This window comes from Fringilla coelebs (assembly GCF_963513975.1).
Source record: "Fringilla coelebs genome assembly, chromosome: 7".
Taxonomy (NCBI): Eukaryota; Metazoa; Chordata; class Aves; order Passeriformes; family Fringillidae; genus Fringilla; species Fringilla coelebs.
In genome coordinates, this window is record NC_140035.1 from 35,492,263 (window position 1) to 35,509,680 (window position 17,418).

The window sequence follows — 17,418 nt, forward strand, 5'->3', positions numbered from 1 at the left end:
CAGGGGTGCCTGTCAAAACTGAGCCACTTTCACCCAGGGAGTCTGCTGCACAGCAGGGAGAGGAGGTGGGCTTTCCTCTGTGGCCATGGGGCTGCTTTGTGGTCAGACAGCCTGCACTGCCCACAGCTCCTCTGCCCCTCTGCTGTAAGCACACAGCCACGAGCAGCAGGTGGTGTGGTTTAAATCCTCACAGCCATTACAGTGATCATAAAACAAGAATTGGGGGTGGAGGGGAAAGAACCTGTGGAAAGACCAATCTGATTTGTAACCAAGTGCCAGTCTCCAACACCTACCACGTTCCTAGTGACATTAATTAAGCGCATATCAAAAAAACAAAGTACTTTAAGAAAGTGGAACTGCTTATCCCCATCACCCTAAAATCATTTAAAACAGGGTTGGAGGGGCTGTCAGGTCTTTTCCCCAGCTTCCATGATCCCGTGTGGGTGGACCCCTTCAATAGATGGAGCTTATGGTGCTAGCCTGGCTACTTGTGTCAGAGCTGTCCAGCGTCACATCAGGACCCGTGTCGGTGCCATCAGGATCTGCTTGATCTTTAGCAAAGTTGATGAAAACCTGGAAGTTTAAAGGAAAACACTCAGTGTGTGATAGCATAAATAATTTATGACATGAATGAATATAAAAAAGGCACGGCTGTTCATTTGACTGTGAGCCTGGAGAGCTCGCTCGGGGATGGATTCACGCTGAATTTGAGAATTGCAAATTGTTGGGCTTCTGTGGGCTCATGTAAATAAATGGATGTGCACTGCCGTATCCAAAGGCAGACATTCCTGCATGGAACCTCATTGTCCTGCAGCTCAGGCTCCCCAGGAGCCAGCAAGGCACTGCCCATGCAGTGGCTCGTTTCAATCACACTGTAATACAGTCCCATGATTACTTCATAAACCCATCTGTCTCTGTGTAACTGACATCTGTGCACCAACAACTGCAGAGTGTGCAGAGAGGTGTATGAAATCACAGTAACAGCCTTCCTTTCAACAGCAGCTAATGAATACAGAAAGGACTCTAACCAGAACACTCCCTGCAATCACATTTGCATATTCACAGAGCCAAGCGATCCTCCCACAACATTTGAGCTGGGGCTTCCTGCGCTTTGCCTGCCTGTTTCTCTCGCAGCCACTGCCCCTTACTGGAGCAGCACTCAGGAAATCCCCTCCCAGACTGCTGTGTCACAGTCCATGGTACTGCAGGGCTGCAGCTCTGCTCCTCTGTCTGGGACAAATCTAAAATTCCAGGTGCTGATGCTCAACAGGGTGATTTCTTCTGGATAGTCCTTGTGGCAATCCCTTCAGCTAGCGTGCTCCCTGTAAGATTTTGTTTCCAGTGGGAATGCTCTTCCAAGGGAAAATTGAATGAACCCCAAAGCTAAGTTTGGAGTAATGCTAAGTGAACTTACAACCTGAAAAGTGAACTTAAGCATATTTTCAATATCGGTGGAAAGCCTAGCCAGCCCTGGACTTGGGGGTGATTCATAGTCCTGCCCTTCACCCACAGCCACAAGGCTCCTGAAATCAGCAGTGACAGAGGGAAGAATAGATCCTTTATGCTCCAGGCAGCTTTCTGTGTGTGTTTCCCTAGCACCAGCAGAGGCACCTGGAGGCAGCAGTGCTGACAAAGTACCCCCAGGAGGAATATAGATGGAAATCCCTTTCAAACTGTAGTCTATTGTGTGCAGCAGTCCATTATGTGTAACCATCATTCTGCTCCCCTGTTAGCAGTTTTAAATGGATGGCCTCACATTTTAATTCCTTACCTCCTCCAACGTTGTCTGACTCACAGAGAAGTGCCTGATGTCGAAGGCTGCTTTGCTGCCTTCCAGGAGATCAAATATATTTGCTACCCCTCCTGCAGAGACCGGGACGTGGTACTCCACCATCTTGAAATGCTGATCCTGTGGGGACAGGAGTGGTGGGGATAAGCCCAGAGCCAACAGATCCAACAGCTGGACCATGGCAGGATGAAGGGGCAGGGGCTGTGGTGTCTCCTGAATATTACTGTCTGGGAGTGACCAGTGTTTCCCCACTGGGAGCTCTTGTGGGGTTTGTGACTGGGGGAACACAACTAAACTGCAACGCTGGAGGCTCCAGGGTGGCCAAGGCATTTTCCAGCTCCAGGTGTGCAGTTTTGATTCGTGCAGAGATTGGGTTACAGACAGTGGATGGGATTTTTGACTTAGTTACTCTGGCTTTACAAATACTCAGTTACTGGAAGTACTGGAAGCATTTCTACCCACTGAACCTTAAGGGGGTTTCCATCCATTGCAGGCTTCAGTGGGAAGGGCACCCCAAGGGCAGAGGGTCCCCTAACAGCTGCCTTACAGGGTCACTGCAGCTCTTTGGTTGATGTTACTTCAGCCACCAGGAACTGGAGTGCTCCAGCCCTCAGAAAATGTAGCTGAAAGCAGTGACAAGTGTGGCTCTCAGAGTGCACAGTATGTCACAAGATGTCCACTTTGCAAGGATCTTCTTGGTCAGTTTGAAGGGATTTTGAAAGCCTCTCCTGAAAGCATTTGCCTTGCTTACCTTCAGGCATGTATTTGGGAAGTGTGACTTCATGAACTCTGTCAGTTTCTCAGTGCAAACTGTGCTGCTGTTTAAGTGCATCTTCACAGTGAATCCTCTTCCAAATCTGAGGGAAAAAGAAAATCACAATTAACGCTGTAGAAAAGAGAAAAACAGATGAAGAAACTCCTCTGAGAGTGCTGCACAGCCTCTTTGGGCAAATCTAATCTAGGCATGGTGCAGCTCGAATGGGGTCAGGGTTGTTAACCTGGAGTGAAACTTAGTAAGAAGCTGAGCTATTTTTATAACTAATAAAACCAAAGCTCAACCCTAATACACATTTTTCATTTGTAGCAGTGAACAGAATACTTTGGGGGACACATTCTGGGAAGACAGGCTGTGAGGGAGTAGAAAGTGCATTAGTTAACACAGAATTTCAGTGGTGTATAAGGGACATGAATCAGGAAAAGTCATTGTTTTGATAACACAGGTCTCATGTTCTGAGCACTCAGAGCTGTAGGTCAGTAACTCCAGAGGCTGTTCAGTGAAAGGGAAATAGGTTCACCTGCTCTTGATGTGCTGCAAAGAGCCAATGCACTGGAAACTCCCATTCACCATGATGGCCAGCCTGGTACAGAGGGCTTCACACTCCTCCATGCTGCAAACCAACAAAGAAACTCTAGTAAGTCATTGAGGAGGTACAAAAATATGGGTAAGTACCTGGAGAACACCACTGGTCTTCCCTACAGTGGGTCTCTGTGGACACCCCAGTCAGCCACAACAAACCATCAAACCCGTCACAGCTCGGTGCTCTGAAACTGTGCAAGGACCAGGGAGGGATGGGTCTCTCCACACTTCTGCTGACCCCAAAAAGGGAGGCAGAGCAGCCCAGCCCTACCTGTGGGATGTGAGTATCACTGAGCATTTGTTCTGCACTTCCTCATTGATGATTTTCCACAGGTGGCGTTTGGCGTTTGGGTCCATTCCAGAGCTCGGCTCATCCTGTTGGGAAAGACAGGACTGGATGGAAATTTGCACTCAAAAAGTAAATAAGCCTGGGCTCAGGCAGCAGTTTAGTATAGAGAGAATTCCCCCCCTCCTATTTTTATTGATAATTTTTTTTATCTCACAAAGCAGCAGGAGCACTGGCAGGTGGTCAGAAGTAAAGGCAGCACTGCTGGGCTCAATAGAAGTTGGGACGAGAAATATTTATGTCCACTAGGTATCCAACTTAATATTGGAAATCCTGCTCACAAAGGTCTGCACACATTGAGTGCACAGCAAGTGGGGAAACTGCACAAAAAGCAACGTTTTACCAATTGGGTAGGCCGATGGAAGAACTAGAAATTCAGAGTGAAAGACAAGACAGGAAGCCAAACCTAAAAAAGCAGTCATGTTCTAATCTAAAGTGGCCCCTTTGCTCTCCTACAGTTTTGGAGCCTTGGCTGCTGCTTTTCTTGCAAGGCTGTGCAGGTTAAGTTGATAGAAATAAAAAACAAGACAGAACTGGGAACTAGGAGAGTTTAACTGGCAAATATACAGTCTACTTTTGACTTCTGGAAGATGCTGCCAGTGAAACTGAAAGACTTGCCACTCTCTTATGCCCTCAAAGAAAAGATGAGTGTTTGCTGAAACCTGAACTTTCCTATGATGGTTCCTGTTGTCAGGCCAAGCATGGCTATGTGGGGAGTGTCTCTTAAGCTGTGCCTGAGGAGATTTTGTGAGACTGTCCAAGCTCTCCTGGCAGCCCAAGGACCTGCTCCTCCTCCCTTAACAAGACCCCATTTCTCACCAGCAGCAGAATGGATGGATTGCCAATGAGAGCCAGAGCAGTTGACAGTTTCCTGTTGGTGCCATAGCTGCACATGGAGGTGACTCTGTCCTTGTAGGCCATCAGGTTCAGCCGGTGGAGGAGCTGGAGTACAACCTAGGGAGCAAGAGTTCTGCTACCACAACACATCCAGCCCATGGATTACCACACATGTATCTAATGAAGGACTGATTTAAAGGCTCCAAATGACAGAAATGCTGCAAGTCAAAGCCCTTGTTACTCACTCCCTTGATGTCCCCCTCTGGGATGCCGTGCAGCCGAGCGTAGTAATACATGTGCTCCTCCACGGTCAGCAGGTCATCCAAGGCATCTTCCTGAGGACAGTAGCCAAAGAGTGACCAGTGGGCCTCACTGATGTCATTCAAGGACCTGTGTAAGGAGGTTGGCACATCACTGTAACCTCACTGAATTGCCAGCGTGCTCTGGAATCAAACAGGAGGGAGAAAATATCTTTCTCCTACTCCCTACCCACCTCCCCAACCCTTGAAGGAAAATGCAAGATGGATCTGCAGAGCTCCAGCTTTCAGGCCCCCAGTTCTGCAGAGGCTGCATGTCCAGTATGTAGCTCACCAGTCACTGCCAGCACCTCAGGTGGCACAGCTGCCACCAAGCCTACACATGGTAAAGAAAGCTTTGAGGTGAGCCCTGCTGGGCTCCAGGTCTGGCTTAGAAGTGGGATCACATTGCTGAGGATCTGAGCCTGATCCCATCTGCAATGGGTTGAAGTGGAACAAACTAGAGCAGCAAAATGGAACCCCCAAGGAAGCAACCATGCCACCTTCAAAGGTTGAATTCCCTGGCTTACTTACTTGTTTATTTTTGCTCTGGTTTGAGTGTTTTATTTTAGACTTTTACATTTCTTTTCCTTTGCCACCCAGCCTTAAGAGCTGCTCTCAGGTTGATTTGCTTCCCCAGAAATCATATCCTCCATACCCAGAATGATCCTGGACCCGCAGCCTTCCACTGGATGCTCCAATATCCCCCGTCAGCATCTTAAAGATCGTGGTCTTTCCAGCTCCATTCACACCAAGCAAGCCAAAGCACTGGGAAAGAAAAGTCAAAATGTAAACATGCTGTATTTGTAATGCAGAAATAGTGCTCTGAGATGGGTGCTCAGTGCACCTTGGAGCTTCTTTCTTCAGTCCCTTGAGCAAGATGAATTACCAGAGGAACTCAGAGCATGCCAGTGTTATAATGGAGGTTGTTTATGGTGCAATACACTCCAGCTTATATCAGCACCATTTGTTTAATATGGTGAAGAACCAAGGACGTGTCTCCAGTAGAGTGAATCCTTTCACTGGGAGGTGCACTTCTGCAGGAGCTCAGGCCCAAATCCCCATCAACTCATCTGTGCCAAGCCTCCCCTTGACAAGGACAGAGCTGCTCCTGGGAATGGCGTGAGTGAGGTTTGGGCTGACACTGGTTAAAACCTTCATCAACACAAGGTTTTTGTCACATAGTATCACTAAAGCATATCTTAATAAGATGAAGAATTGTCTCCCTGTAGTGTAGTTCCAGCATGTCATGGTAAAATCCACATTTTTTAGCTAAGGTTGGAGATAGGCAGTTGTGTGTTGCATCAGCCATCTCCATTGTGCTGATAATTACTGTTATTTTGCCATCATTAGTACAGACCAGCTAATGTGAATGTCCTCCTGTGCTGGGGATGCACAGTAATCCATGGCTCTTCCCCACCTTGGTCCATACAGGAACAGGAGCTGTGCACAGTCTTCAGTGCAGGGCCCCAGCTTCTGCTTACAGGTGGGGAGTGGTGCCCTGAATCCCACCAGCATCAGGCTAGAAGTCAGAGACCTCAGTGGCCGTCCTGTCTTAGAAAAAATCCTCAGCCATAAAGACCAGCACAGTGTCCATGTGAGGATACTGTCCTTTCCTTTCATCTCAGTGGGACCCAGGCCATTAAAATAAAACAGGTGCCAAGGATCAATTCCAAGCTTCCCCAGAAGTCAGGTGCACGGCCTGAGGTAGAATCTGGTCCCCAGTTTCCTCTGGATCTCAGAGGTGCTCTGTGTACTCCTGCCTTCTCACTTCTCAGGGAGGCAACTGCGCTGACATGACCAAAGAATGTTTTTTTCTTTGGAGCTAATTTTAGGTCCTGATTCATGAAAATGTGTGTTCAGCTGAAGTGATTTGTCTTCCCCTGATGGGATAACACAAGCAGATAAACCTGACTCACCATCTCCCATGCAGTTCAGGTGAATAATTTCAGCTGGACACGTTCTGCTGTTCTCATTTACCACCTGGTGATGCCCAGTGAACCCCCCCTAAGACTGCACTGTACAAACAGAGCATGCAGCCATTTTGCTCTTTTGGAATATAGAGCTCCATCAACTCCCATCCACTTTCCCTCCTTCTAGGGCCTTCAAACTGTCACCTGATGTCCCAAATCTGCCAGGAACCTTTTGTCACTGCTGTAACCCCAAGAATCAATAAATGAGGCAAAGAAAGGAAGAGGCCAGAGCAGAACAAACCATTAGAGAAGATGGCAGTGACAGGGGAAGGTGTCTGCAGCCTTCTCCCCTCGCTCACCTCCCCAGCAGGGATGCCAAGGCTGATGTTCTTCACTGCTGTGATGCGTTTGTGAGGGAGGTGGTAGATCTTGGTGAGGTTCTGGAGCTGCACCACGTCGAAGTCAGCTTTGCCAGACTCCACCCGGCTCCTCTCTGCCTGGACATCCCCATCCTCCACGGCCGCAGCGGGCAGAAGGGAGGCTTTGCCATGGACTCTGTCAAACAGGAACCTGGGGGAGGGCAGAGAGGGACTCAGCCTCCAGCACCAGCCGGGATAGATCCCAGGGAGCCTCCTTGTGAGATCCTAGGGCATGCACACAATGCTCAGAGTTTCTATTCTCTCCTGGTATTTGCTCCACCCAGTGTTCTCTTCCTGCCCATTTTTTCCCCCTCTTTTTCAGCGGCTATTCTGGGCTGGAGCAGGTCCTGCCTTGTGGACAGCTCCTAATGCAGGTGACAGGAATGTTCTCACTCCTCTCTGTGTGCGCCCAGAGCAGAGGAGATGGGGAGGCTGTCAGTGGAATGACCGCCCTCACCAACAGCTGAGCATCCACCCACCAAACCCAGGGCTGCAGTGCCAGCCAGCACTACCAGGGCACTCTGTAAACTACACCTCTGGTAGTTAATATTCCAACATTAACTGAGAGAAAACTCACTCCACATTCACAAATTGTCCTGGAAATTTATGGGCTGGATAATTGCCAGTGATGGTGTGGGAGCCCAGAATGAGACCATGGAGCTGTGGCTGGGGCTGTTCCCAGTGAGGCTCCAGATGTTACTTAGGACTTAGGCTCCAGATGTTACTTACTCCAGGACCTTGTTCCAGACTCTCTGGACCATCCTGTCGTGAACTGTGAGTCGAATGGCAAAGAACACGGTGCCCTGGATGAACATGGCCAGCAGCTTGGACGTGGTCTTGTCCAGCTCAAAGGTTTTGTCAGGGTAGTCCACTCCATAGGCTCTTAGGAAGCCCAGCAGTGCCTGATCCTGAGACAGTTCAATCAAGCCATAGCCAAAGCAAAATTGTGGGAACAGGAGGAAAGCATGCCTTAAATTTTCAGCAAGATCACGCAAGCCCTGGTAAAAAACAAAGAGCAGCACAGTCAGTCACTGCTTTTATTCATGGAATAAATTCATAGGTTTTACTGTGGGACTGAAGTGTAACAATTACATTGGGATTTGCCTGTGTCTCAGCAGAGATAAATTGAGAGCAAGGAGCTCTGCAGACAGCTCGTTTCACAGGCACAAGGTCATAAAAGTCAACAGGCAGCTCTGAGGTTGTGATCACCCATAGTAAACAGCAGCCAGTTCCCAGCATGGTCCCTGCTGCTGCTCCAGCACCCTGAACCCCCCAGGAGCCAGAGCTGAGTCCTGCCACTGTGCCCCCCTAATTTGTCCAGCACAGCCTGCTCCCCTGGAGCACTGCCCTGTTTTCCTTGGACAAACATCTCTATAAAACAAAAGATTTGGCTTTTCTAGACATAGAAGGGCTTTTCCAGCTAATTTACAGCAGAACAGCCCAGTGCAGTCTCACAGTAAAGAACTCTGGTACATTTCCAGCAGAAGAAAGGATTAGGGCACAAAGCAAACTGGAGAGGCACTAAATTAGCATGGAAGGGAACTGACTCCCTGCCACTGGGGCACAGAGGGATGAAAGGTGATCATAATTGCATATCCCTAAAATCCAAGGGGTTGCTGAACAAACTCTGTCCAGACAGAGAGAAAAATCCAACCCAGCTAATTGCCCTCCATAAAGAAAGAAATCTAAGTGTAAGGTGTGCATTTTATCTCAGCCATTCCCAGGCAGATCTCAGTTTAAGAGAGGGCTTTACTTTAGGGAATCATCACTGTCTCTGGGTTGTTTTTCATCCTTGCAGGGAGAAGATGACTGCATTACAGACTGAAATGACAGACAGCTGGTGCTGGGTTAACTGCAGCCCATGTCAGACTCAGGGCAGTGACATTCAGCTGTCACTCCCCGCAGCTCATGCTCAAGAACTCAGCAATGGTTTGAAGTGTCCATCAACAACTTCTTATCAAGCATCTCCACCACCTCCTGCTCTCCATCTTCCATCACCAGGGTGGCTATAAAGAGAGTCCTCAGATTTCTCCCTCGCTTTTCATGTTCTCCCCTCTGTCACCATCATCTCCTCCTTTGCTGGGGGTGCAGATTTACAGACAAGCAAGATTCATATGTGACTCATGTCCTGTCTGTAGGGAACCCCATGAAATCCTGTGAATGTGTCCAGCTGCTACAGACCTGATCAAAGCCACCAAGCCCACAAGAAGCCTCCTGCTGGGTCACCACAGGGTCAGTACCTGTGGGGCTCCTACCTGGTCCGTGGCCTTTTCCTGGGAGAGCAGGAACACAACAGAGTGAGTGATGATGGTGTTGATGCCAAAGAACAGGTTGACACAGACATAAACAATGAAGGCCATCCCCGTTTCCTTGAAAAGCCCAGCCAGCAGGTACATCCAGGAAAATGATGCATATCTATAAACACCAACAGTGCAGAGAAAACCATGGTAACTCAAAGGCTACCTTGAAAACAAACCACTGAAGACATCAGACAACACAGATTCATTGGATGGTTTGAGCTGGAAGAGAGCTTAAAGCCCATCCAGTTCCACCCCCTGCCATGAGCAGGGACACCTGCCACTAGATCAGGTTGCTCCCAGCCCTGTCCAACCTGGCTTTGAACACTCCCAGAGCTGGAAGACAACAGTTCTGTTTTGGCATGTAATTACATTTCCACATGACAGAGCTTAAAGAAAGGGGAAATGCCTTTGTGTCTGTTAGAATTTGGAGAAAAGGTTTATGAGACATACTTTGAACATGGAACCCCCCTGAAAACAGAGATACTGGGCCTGAAGGATTCAAAGCCAGGGAGAATTTGTTTAATTTTTCCAGAATTGTGCTACTGCTGTTTATTTTGCTCTCTGATATTAAAATACTCTTGAACTTTGCAAGAGGTCAGCAAGCATTTGCTTATGGCTTGGGCTGTCTCTGGGACCTTGGATATTTCAATATCCTCACATAGGGATTGCTCTGAATAAAGTAGGCATGACAACAATGCTTCACCTCCCTGCTCCTGGAAGGAGCAACTTAGTCACTGTTTGTGAAGGGCATGTTGAAGAGAAAAGCCCACATATTCCCCCCTGGATCTCAGACTGCAGCAGCTTGCAAGATCCAGTTCCTTACCCTGTGCAGTGATATTTAAATAACTAAGCTCCACACTTACCCAAAGAGTAACAGCAAAAGAAATACTGCCACTAAGTTACTGTTGTTGCAGAAAGCTGGGATCTGGAAGGCTGAAATAACTCCTACTGAGAGTCCAATAGGGACCATAAAAAGTACCTGCAAAATGATATTAAAAAGGTGTTACTAGGACAACAGTTCTGAAACACCTTCCTAGAACCACACAGAAGAAACAATGCCAGGACTGAACCTGGTCCTCACAAATGCAGCTTGGTTTGGTTTTTCTAAGGGAAATCAAACACAGGTGGGCTCTCAATTCCCTCCAGATGAATTGCTGATGAATTCCCACAAAGCCTCTTTGAATAGGCAAAGCCTCAGCATTGAGGAGAGTGGGCAGAAAGTACCTTAAAAAAAACCTGCGAATGAAAAATACCCCTCTGGGTTTTCTGCTAGCCTTGCAGTCAGACCACTTCATTGTGCCCTGTAAATCTAGTCTTTACAGCGTTGAGTCAAGCCAGAGACCTACCAAAAGTCTGCCTGGAGAGCTCCCTCTCCTCCCCAGCTCTGGGATTTAGCAGAATTTACTGGCAGGGATTCACTGAGAAATATCAAGTTGCCGAGAGCGCTGGATTAGTTTCAGCCCGCTGAATACCGACTGCGCAAGGACTCCAGGGATTTTGCCACAGGCTGATTTACAAATATGCAGGGCTGGAGGGAGGGCCCGGAGCGGGCAGGCAGGCACGGACCGGCTCCACCCTCCCTGCTGCGCACTGCCGAGCCAGGCTGGGGCCGTGCTGCTTTGGGACCCTCTCCATTCCTCCTGCAGGGCAGGGGATCCCTGTGCTGCTGCCTTGGGAACACTTCCAGCCCTCCTGCAGGGCAGGGCATCCTTGTGCTGCTGCCTTGGGGACCCTCTCCATTCCTCCTGGAGGGCAGGGCATCCTTGTGCTGCTGCTTTAGGACCCTCTCCATTCCTCCTGCAGGGCAGGGGATTCCTGTGCTGCTGCTTTGGGACCCTTTCCATTCCTCCTGCAGGGCAGGGCATCCTTGTGCTGCTGCTTTGGGACCCTTTCCATTCCTCCTGCAGGGCAGGGCATCCTTGTGCTGCTGCTTTGGGACCCTCTCCATTCCTCCTGCAGGGCAGGGCATCCTTGTGCTGCTGCTTTGGGACCCTTTCCATTCCTCCTGCAGGGCAGGGGATCCTTGTGCTGCTGCCTTGGGACCCCTTCCATTCCTCCTGGAGGGCAGGGGATCCTTGTGCTGCTGCTTTGGGATCCCTTCCAGCCCTCCTGCAGGGCAGGGGATCCCTGTGCTGCTGCCTTGGGACCCCTTCCATTCCTCCTGGAGGGCAGGGGATCCTTGTGCTGCTGCTTTGGGATCCCTTCCAGCCCTCCTGCAGGGCAGGGGATCCTTGTGCTGCTGCTTTGGGATCCCTTGCAGCTCTCCTGCAGGGCAGGGGATTCCTGTGCTGCTGCTTTGGGACCTCTTCCATTCCTCCTGCAGGGCAGGGGATCCCTGTGCTGCTGCCTGCCCCCATCAGCTCCTCCAGGCAGGCACTTCTGGCTCACATTCCCCACGGGATCCCAGCCCTTGGTTCTCCCTGCACCAATGAGGGTCAGTCACCCAAATGTCCCTGAGGGTTTCCTGGTTTTGGGAAGCAATAAAATCACTGGGATTTTAGGCACTTGCAGATCTGCATCAGCAGGAATGTGTGGGATGGGGGGAGCTGGTCACCACTGCAGCCCAGCTGGCAGTGCCCAGGCTCAGGAGCTGAGTTTGGCTGCACTGCCCATTCCCTGTGGGAGGGTCTGACAGCCTGCACCACAGGGAATGCAGAACAAAGCACTTCAGCCTACAGACACTACAAACATTTTTCCCCTTGGCCCAGCAGTGCTTTCCAACAGTGCCATGAACCCTCTGCACCAGGAGGAAATTTAGCCTCAGGAGGAACAAGGGCACACCTATGGCAGGGAATGCAGCACAGTGCTGGGAGCTCAGCAAGGCACATGCAAGCAGCACTGTGAAAAAGAACTGCTCAGTCCTGCAAGGCTGCATTTGTAGCTTTTCTTGGCTTAAAAACTTTATAACAGACTCTTACAGACAGCACTGCAGCCAGAGGTGGGGTTTTGCCCAGCAGGGTTGTGTCAGCTGAGGGATGCCTGCTGCTGTGGGATCCCAGACTGGCTGTAGCCCCGAGCCCCAAAGCCTCACCCCAGATCTGGGAGTCTGGCTGACAGCAGATCCAGCCCTGCAAGCTGTCAGAGCAGCAGCTGGGATGGAAATCAAGCTGCAGCCTGCTCCCTGCTGCTCCCAAATAAATGTGCTGGGTGTTTTACACACACTCCAGAGAGCAGGAATGCCTTTGCTTGGCAGAATCCAGTGCTGCAGTTCACACTTCATCCTCCCCAGACAACAATTACTACACAACACTCTTGGTAGCAATAAGAAGAACTTTAAATAAAGAACTTTTCTCCCCCCATGGTGTGTAATGCTCCCCCTGTTGCTTTTAGGAATGTGAATTATTTACCAGATCATAAACCAAGTTGGTCACCCAGTAGGTTGTCATCCCAATGCCTGAAATGTGCTGCAGCTGCTTGGCTTTGGTTTGGTGCTCCTTGACCATGTAGAGCACAAAGCTTGCTGTGGTGATGGAGTAGCCCACCAAAACAGACATGGACACTATGATGTCCAGCAAGCTGTTGAGCCTGGGAAAAAAGGGGAGAAAGATGCATTTGGTGAGTGAAAGTGGCAGATTTCCCTCACTGTGAGGCTCGGTCAGAGCTCAAAGCAATAAGATCCTGATTCTGGGACAGCATCTTTTATAATCCTGGAATAGTTTGGGGCTGGAAGGGATCTCAAAGCCCATCCCATCCCAGCCCTCTGTCATGGACAGGGACACCTTCCACTGTCCCAGGCTGCTCCAAGCCCTGTCCAACCTGGCCTTGGACACTTCCAGGGATGGCCTTATTACCCTCACAGAGGAGAATTTCTTCCTTTCTTTGCTCCCTGTGCTGATGGCAATGATTTCCAGCAAAAAGGACTGAGCTGGAGTGCTGGACCCCAGCATGGAGTGGAAAGGCCAAAAGAAAAATAATGTCATGATCACAATTGCTCTTACTATTATCATCATCATAATGATTTATTTATTTATTTATATGCCCAAGCACACAAATGTGTGGGGCTGTAACTGTGACCTCCAGATCTCCTGCCAAAAAAACCCTCACAGGAATCCCCAGCTCTGGTGGCAAGTAGGACACTATTCATGAATAGGGGGAAGGAAGACAAGTGAGAACAGTTTTATCACTTAGAGAAAGATATCCAGTAATTTAGGCTGGTTTATGGTTTGCTCCTTTTAAAGCTCAAAAAATTCAGGCATCAGCCAAATGAATCTTCTTACATTACTTGTTCTTGACTCTGTCCTCCAGGATATGGGTGAGCTGATAGGAAAATACCTATGGGAGGAAAAAAAGAAAAAAAAGAAATTGAAAATGTGTCCAGATTAAAGCTTCCTTCACCAGCTCCTGATATTGACAACAATATAGAAAACTGAGAGAAAAGAGAAGAAAAGCAGATCAAAAGCGTGTTTCTGCTCTGTCATCTCTGTGTGATCTTGGGCAGGATTTTGTGCATCCTCCTTTTTCCTAGGATTTCCCTTGGCTGCAAGCAGATCAGAAAGTCAAACCCTAGGCCCTGTTCCTCCACCTGTGTGGCTGCCAGCCCCATTCCCTTCCCACACTGCAATCAGGCACTGTGGGGCTGTGCATTCCAGCTCAGAGCCCTCAGCACCCACACCTTCCCAACTGATGGATGTGTTCTGTTTCAGAGCTGCTGTCTGCTGATCCCACCTTGTTCCATTTGTTCTTTTAGCACCAGGAACAATTCCTTCCCTGCTGCCCTCCTCCACAACTGCTACCTGCCTGTGAAAGATGTCTTTCTCCATATGGGGTCTGCAGAGGTGAGAGCAGAAACCCAGGTAAGCTACAGACACTTTTGCCCCCAGTGTGGCAGTGACTTTAATTCTGAACTTTTCTGTCTTAAAAAGCTATGAAAAAAAATAAAATAAAGAGTATTTTGATCAAAGTTACTAGCAAAAATTTAATTATCACACTGATAAGTCCCTGTGATGTTTTTAAAAAAAACCAGTCCATTAAAAATGGGTTTGTATCAGGCCCAAAGTGCAACTGAGAAATTCTCTGCTTCTGTGCAGGTATCTTCAGATGAGGTTGAAGCACTCCTTCTCCAAGGAGAACACCTAGCCCAAAAGACACTAGTATTGTTCACCACAGTGCCTCTGCCGTGTCTGGGGGCAATTTGTGCCCACAAAAGCAAAAGGAACACAGAGAGGCACTGGTGGGCCAGTCCCAACCCCCAGTGCAGGTCTCTGCCTTGGCCCCAGCAGGATGGCAGCCCAGTCTCTAAGACTCCAGAGCCTGAGAAAGGGCTCCCATGTTTATGTACCTAAAAATGAAGCTCTCAATTCATATTTTGACACCTGAGAAAATGCCTCAGGGAGTGCTGAGGGGACCTGCAGCTGCTCTTAAATCCAGAGATTTTCTATGCCATGCCACCTGTGGAATTTAAACTCCTCACAGCCAGGTGGCAGACCTTAGGAATGATGTGATGAAGAATTATTCTGGGTAATTTTCCCTAAGAATGGGCACTCTGACAGGGGGCCCAGAAGGGAGGAGCCTGAGGGCTTAGCTGACCAAATGCCATACTGAGCAATTGAATTTGAAAGGCAGGATTTAATCAGAAATTAATTTTGGAGGAAAAAAAAATCCTGACCAAACCTCAGTCTTGTCATGAGTGAGGGAAATGGGATTAAAATCCTGGAGTGCTGATAAAGCCATACAAACAGCCAGGAAATGTTTCCCTACTCCAAAAGGGAGACAGAGAAAGAAAGATACTGTCTGTCTAATCTGTTAATACTTCACTATAAAGCCATTTTCCTTTACTGGAGCTTAGGCTAGAAGTCAAAATTTCCATTTCAATGCTTCCTCCTTTTTTGTTAGCTGGGATTGAGAGAAGAGAAAGCACAATATACAGAAGTCAAAAGCTATTATGACTTGCTTAGTGACAGGGTAAAAAGCTTTTTATGTATTTTTTTTTAAATATACCCAGTCTAAGCCAAACCTCTAAAGCAGGACTGGCACCTCTTTCTGACTGCTGAAGTGACAACACACTTTTATCTGGCCATTTCAATGGCTCTTAAACCATCATTTATTTGTCACTACAACAACTCCATTGAGCTGCCAGGAGCATACCCCACGGAACGTGCCTTCACTTGTATTTCAGACTGGATTTACTCCACCTCAGGGGAACCAGCCTCATCCACTCATTTTATTTCTCCCCTCCTCTGGCTTGGATAATTAGTGGGAAGCACAGAATTGTCTGTCTGGTCATTTACTACTAAGCATTTCTTTCCAAAAACATGGAAGCAGCGGGACAGATGGAACAAAATTCTTTCCCCCTAAAAATTGCTATTTTGCTGGTAGAAAACTTCCCCTGTGAAAACTTTCTGGCTGTTCACAAGAGCTTCCTGCCTTTGCTCTTTGCTCTTTCCCAACACAGCATGTGTTGGGAATAGAGAGACAGAGCAAGGAGCTTCACTGCTTAATAATTCAGCTGCTCTGGGATGTTGCTGCTGCTGAAGTGCCTGCCTGGGGTCTCCTCTCTGGGCAGCTCTGTGATGTGTGAGCTGAGGGCACACTGCCAACCCCAGAGGGGACAGCCAGGCCAGGACAAGGCTCTGGTGTCACTCCCTGTGAGCTGAGCTGGCTGGGAGGGGAGTCTCAGTGCAGTGGAGTGGGCTGGGAAGCACTGGGAGCCACTTGTGATCAGCATCTGCTGCTGCTGGAATTCAGGGTGTCACACTCAAGGCTTCAGGCCAGGTGCCTGGTTCCATCATAGCTCAATTCAGACATGTCCTGTGAGCCAAGAGACACTGCCACCTGTCCCTGTGTCACCAGGGAGAGCAGCCCTCTGAGGTGAGCAGTGCTAGGCTCATGGGACATGGCTGGAAGGGCACTGCTGCTCCAAGAAAGTCAATCAGGAGGGTGTTTCTGCAAACAATTGCTGCTCTTGGCAGAGCAGAGCCCAAGATAAATCTCTCTCTTGTCTCTGGCACCCTGGCCCTCTCTGGAGGCAGAGGTTTGTGCCCACACTGCCCTTTGAAAGGTGCTAAACTGCAAAGGGAAAGGCAAGGTGCCCTGGTTTACAGCAGGACTTTGGGTTGCTGCAGTGTGTTATGGAGGAGAAGCTATGAGGACCCCAAATGGGCCATCAGCACTCCTTGGATCTGTGTATATCAGGGGTCAGAGTCAAAACACAGCTGAAAATTATGTTCCTCCTTTAATCTCTCTCTCCAATGCCCACACACCCTGGGCCGCCCTCAGCAGATGGGAGACATCTTAAAATTTCCCAGTCTAACCCAGCCCTGGAGATGACCTAGAGGAGCTTTTTTCTGCATAACTGATGGGCACCTATCAAGAGGCAGCCCCTGCAGTGCCACATGAGAGGCATAAATCAGTCAGGAACTGCTGGCATGTCTCAGATAAAGCGTTTTACGTAGGAGCTGGGGCTCCCTGTCCAGCTCCCCTGAGCCTCTGACTAAGACAAATGAACTTTGTGAGTTATTCAGGCTCTTGAATTCTGTTTTGAAAGGAATTGCAGAACAGTGAATAAAGAAAAGGTCTCATTGAAGTCAAGGTGAGTGTTGTCTTTGATTTCAGCAGAAGCAGGATATCCCTCCAAAGGGGAGAAGATATCTGCTCCTGTAAAGGGACACTCACCATATCTGGAAGTCTCATTTTTTGGCAAGTTGGCTCGAAGAATGAAGTTGTTCAAGCTGTTGAGATAGGCTGGGAGGCTGTGATAACCCTCAGGATTGTACCACACCTGCACACAATTGAGAAATTGAAACAATTTGGGAGTCATTACTGACAACATGTTGGTTTGTCCTGCTTCACTTCTGCAAACTACCTCACATTTTAGCCCTGGTGCTTTACAACATTTTCACTGAGCTGAACCAGAGAAATGGGCATATCAGAATGCACCAGCCAGGCCTTGTTATGGTACATACATCCCCTCATGAGATAAAAGTGTTACTAATTGATCTTTTCACCTCTGTATAATAAAATTATGACAGCAGAAAAATTGCCTCCTGCTAGCAAGAGAAGTGAGACCAATAAAGAAGAATGGGGAAAGAAAAGAAAATGAACTGCAAGTCATCTTTGTCATGCCAAGCTGCAGATTTCAGAGGGTTTTGCTTTTTTTATTTTTTGGAGTATACATGAATTTGACATTGCTTCTCCCATACTTCCCATGCCAGGATGAGCAGGT

General features: G+C 48.6%; 1 protein-coding gene across 1 annotated transcript in view; it reads right to left on the reverse strand.

Annotated features, from left to right (window-relative positions):
- Positions 1-301: 301 nt before the first annotated feature.
- The window catches only part of ABCA12 (ATP binding cassette subfamily A member 12), a gene marked incomplete at its 5' end in the record, with an annotated part of 78,417 nt that continues 61,300 nt past the window's right edge, over positions 302-17,418 (reverse strand). Inside the window, 15 exons of the mRNA XM_084209738.1 lie at positions 302-573; positions 1,772-1,909; positions 2,541-2,646; positions 3,085-3,177; positions 3,418-3,521; positions 4,312-4,446; positions 4,575-4,719; positions 5,284-5,393; positions 6,898-7,108; positions 7,687-7,955; positions 9,213-9,372; positions 10,121-10,236; positions 12,605-12,782; positions 13,475-13,529; positions 16,869-16,974. Of these exons, the coding sequence (XP_084065864.1) occupies positions 454-573; positions 1,772-1,909; positions 2,541-2,646; positions 3,085-3,177; positions 3,418-3,521; positions 4,312-4,446; positions 4,575-4,719; positions 5,284-5,393; positions 6,898-7,108; positions 7,687-7,955; positions 9,213-9,372; positions 10,121-10,236; positions 12,605-12,782; positions 13,475-13,529; positions 16,869-16,974 (2,046 nt within the window). The 3' untranslated portion in view covers positions 302-453. The remainder of the gene's footprint in view (positions 574-1,771; positions 1,910-2,540; positions 2,647-3,084; positions 3,178-3,417; positions 3,522-4,311; positions 4,447-4,574; positions 4,720-5,283; positions 5,394-6,897; positions 7,109-7,686; positions 7,956-9,212; positions 9,373-10,120; positions 10,237-12,604; positions 12,783-13,474; positions 13,530-16,868; positions 16,975-17,418) is intronic.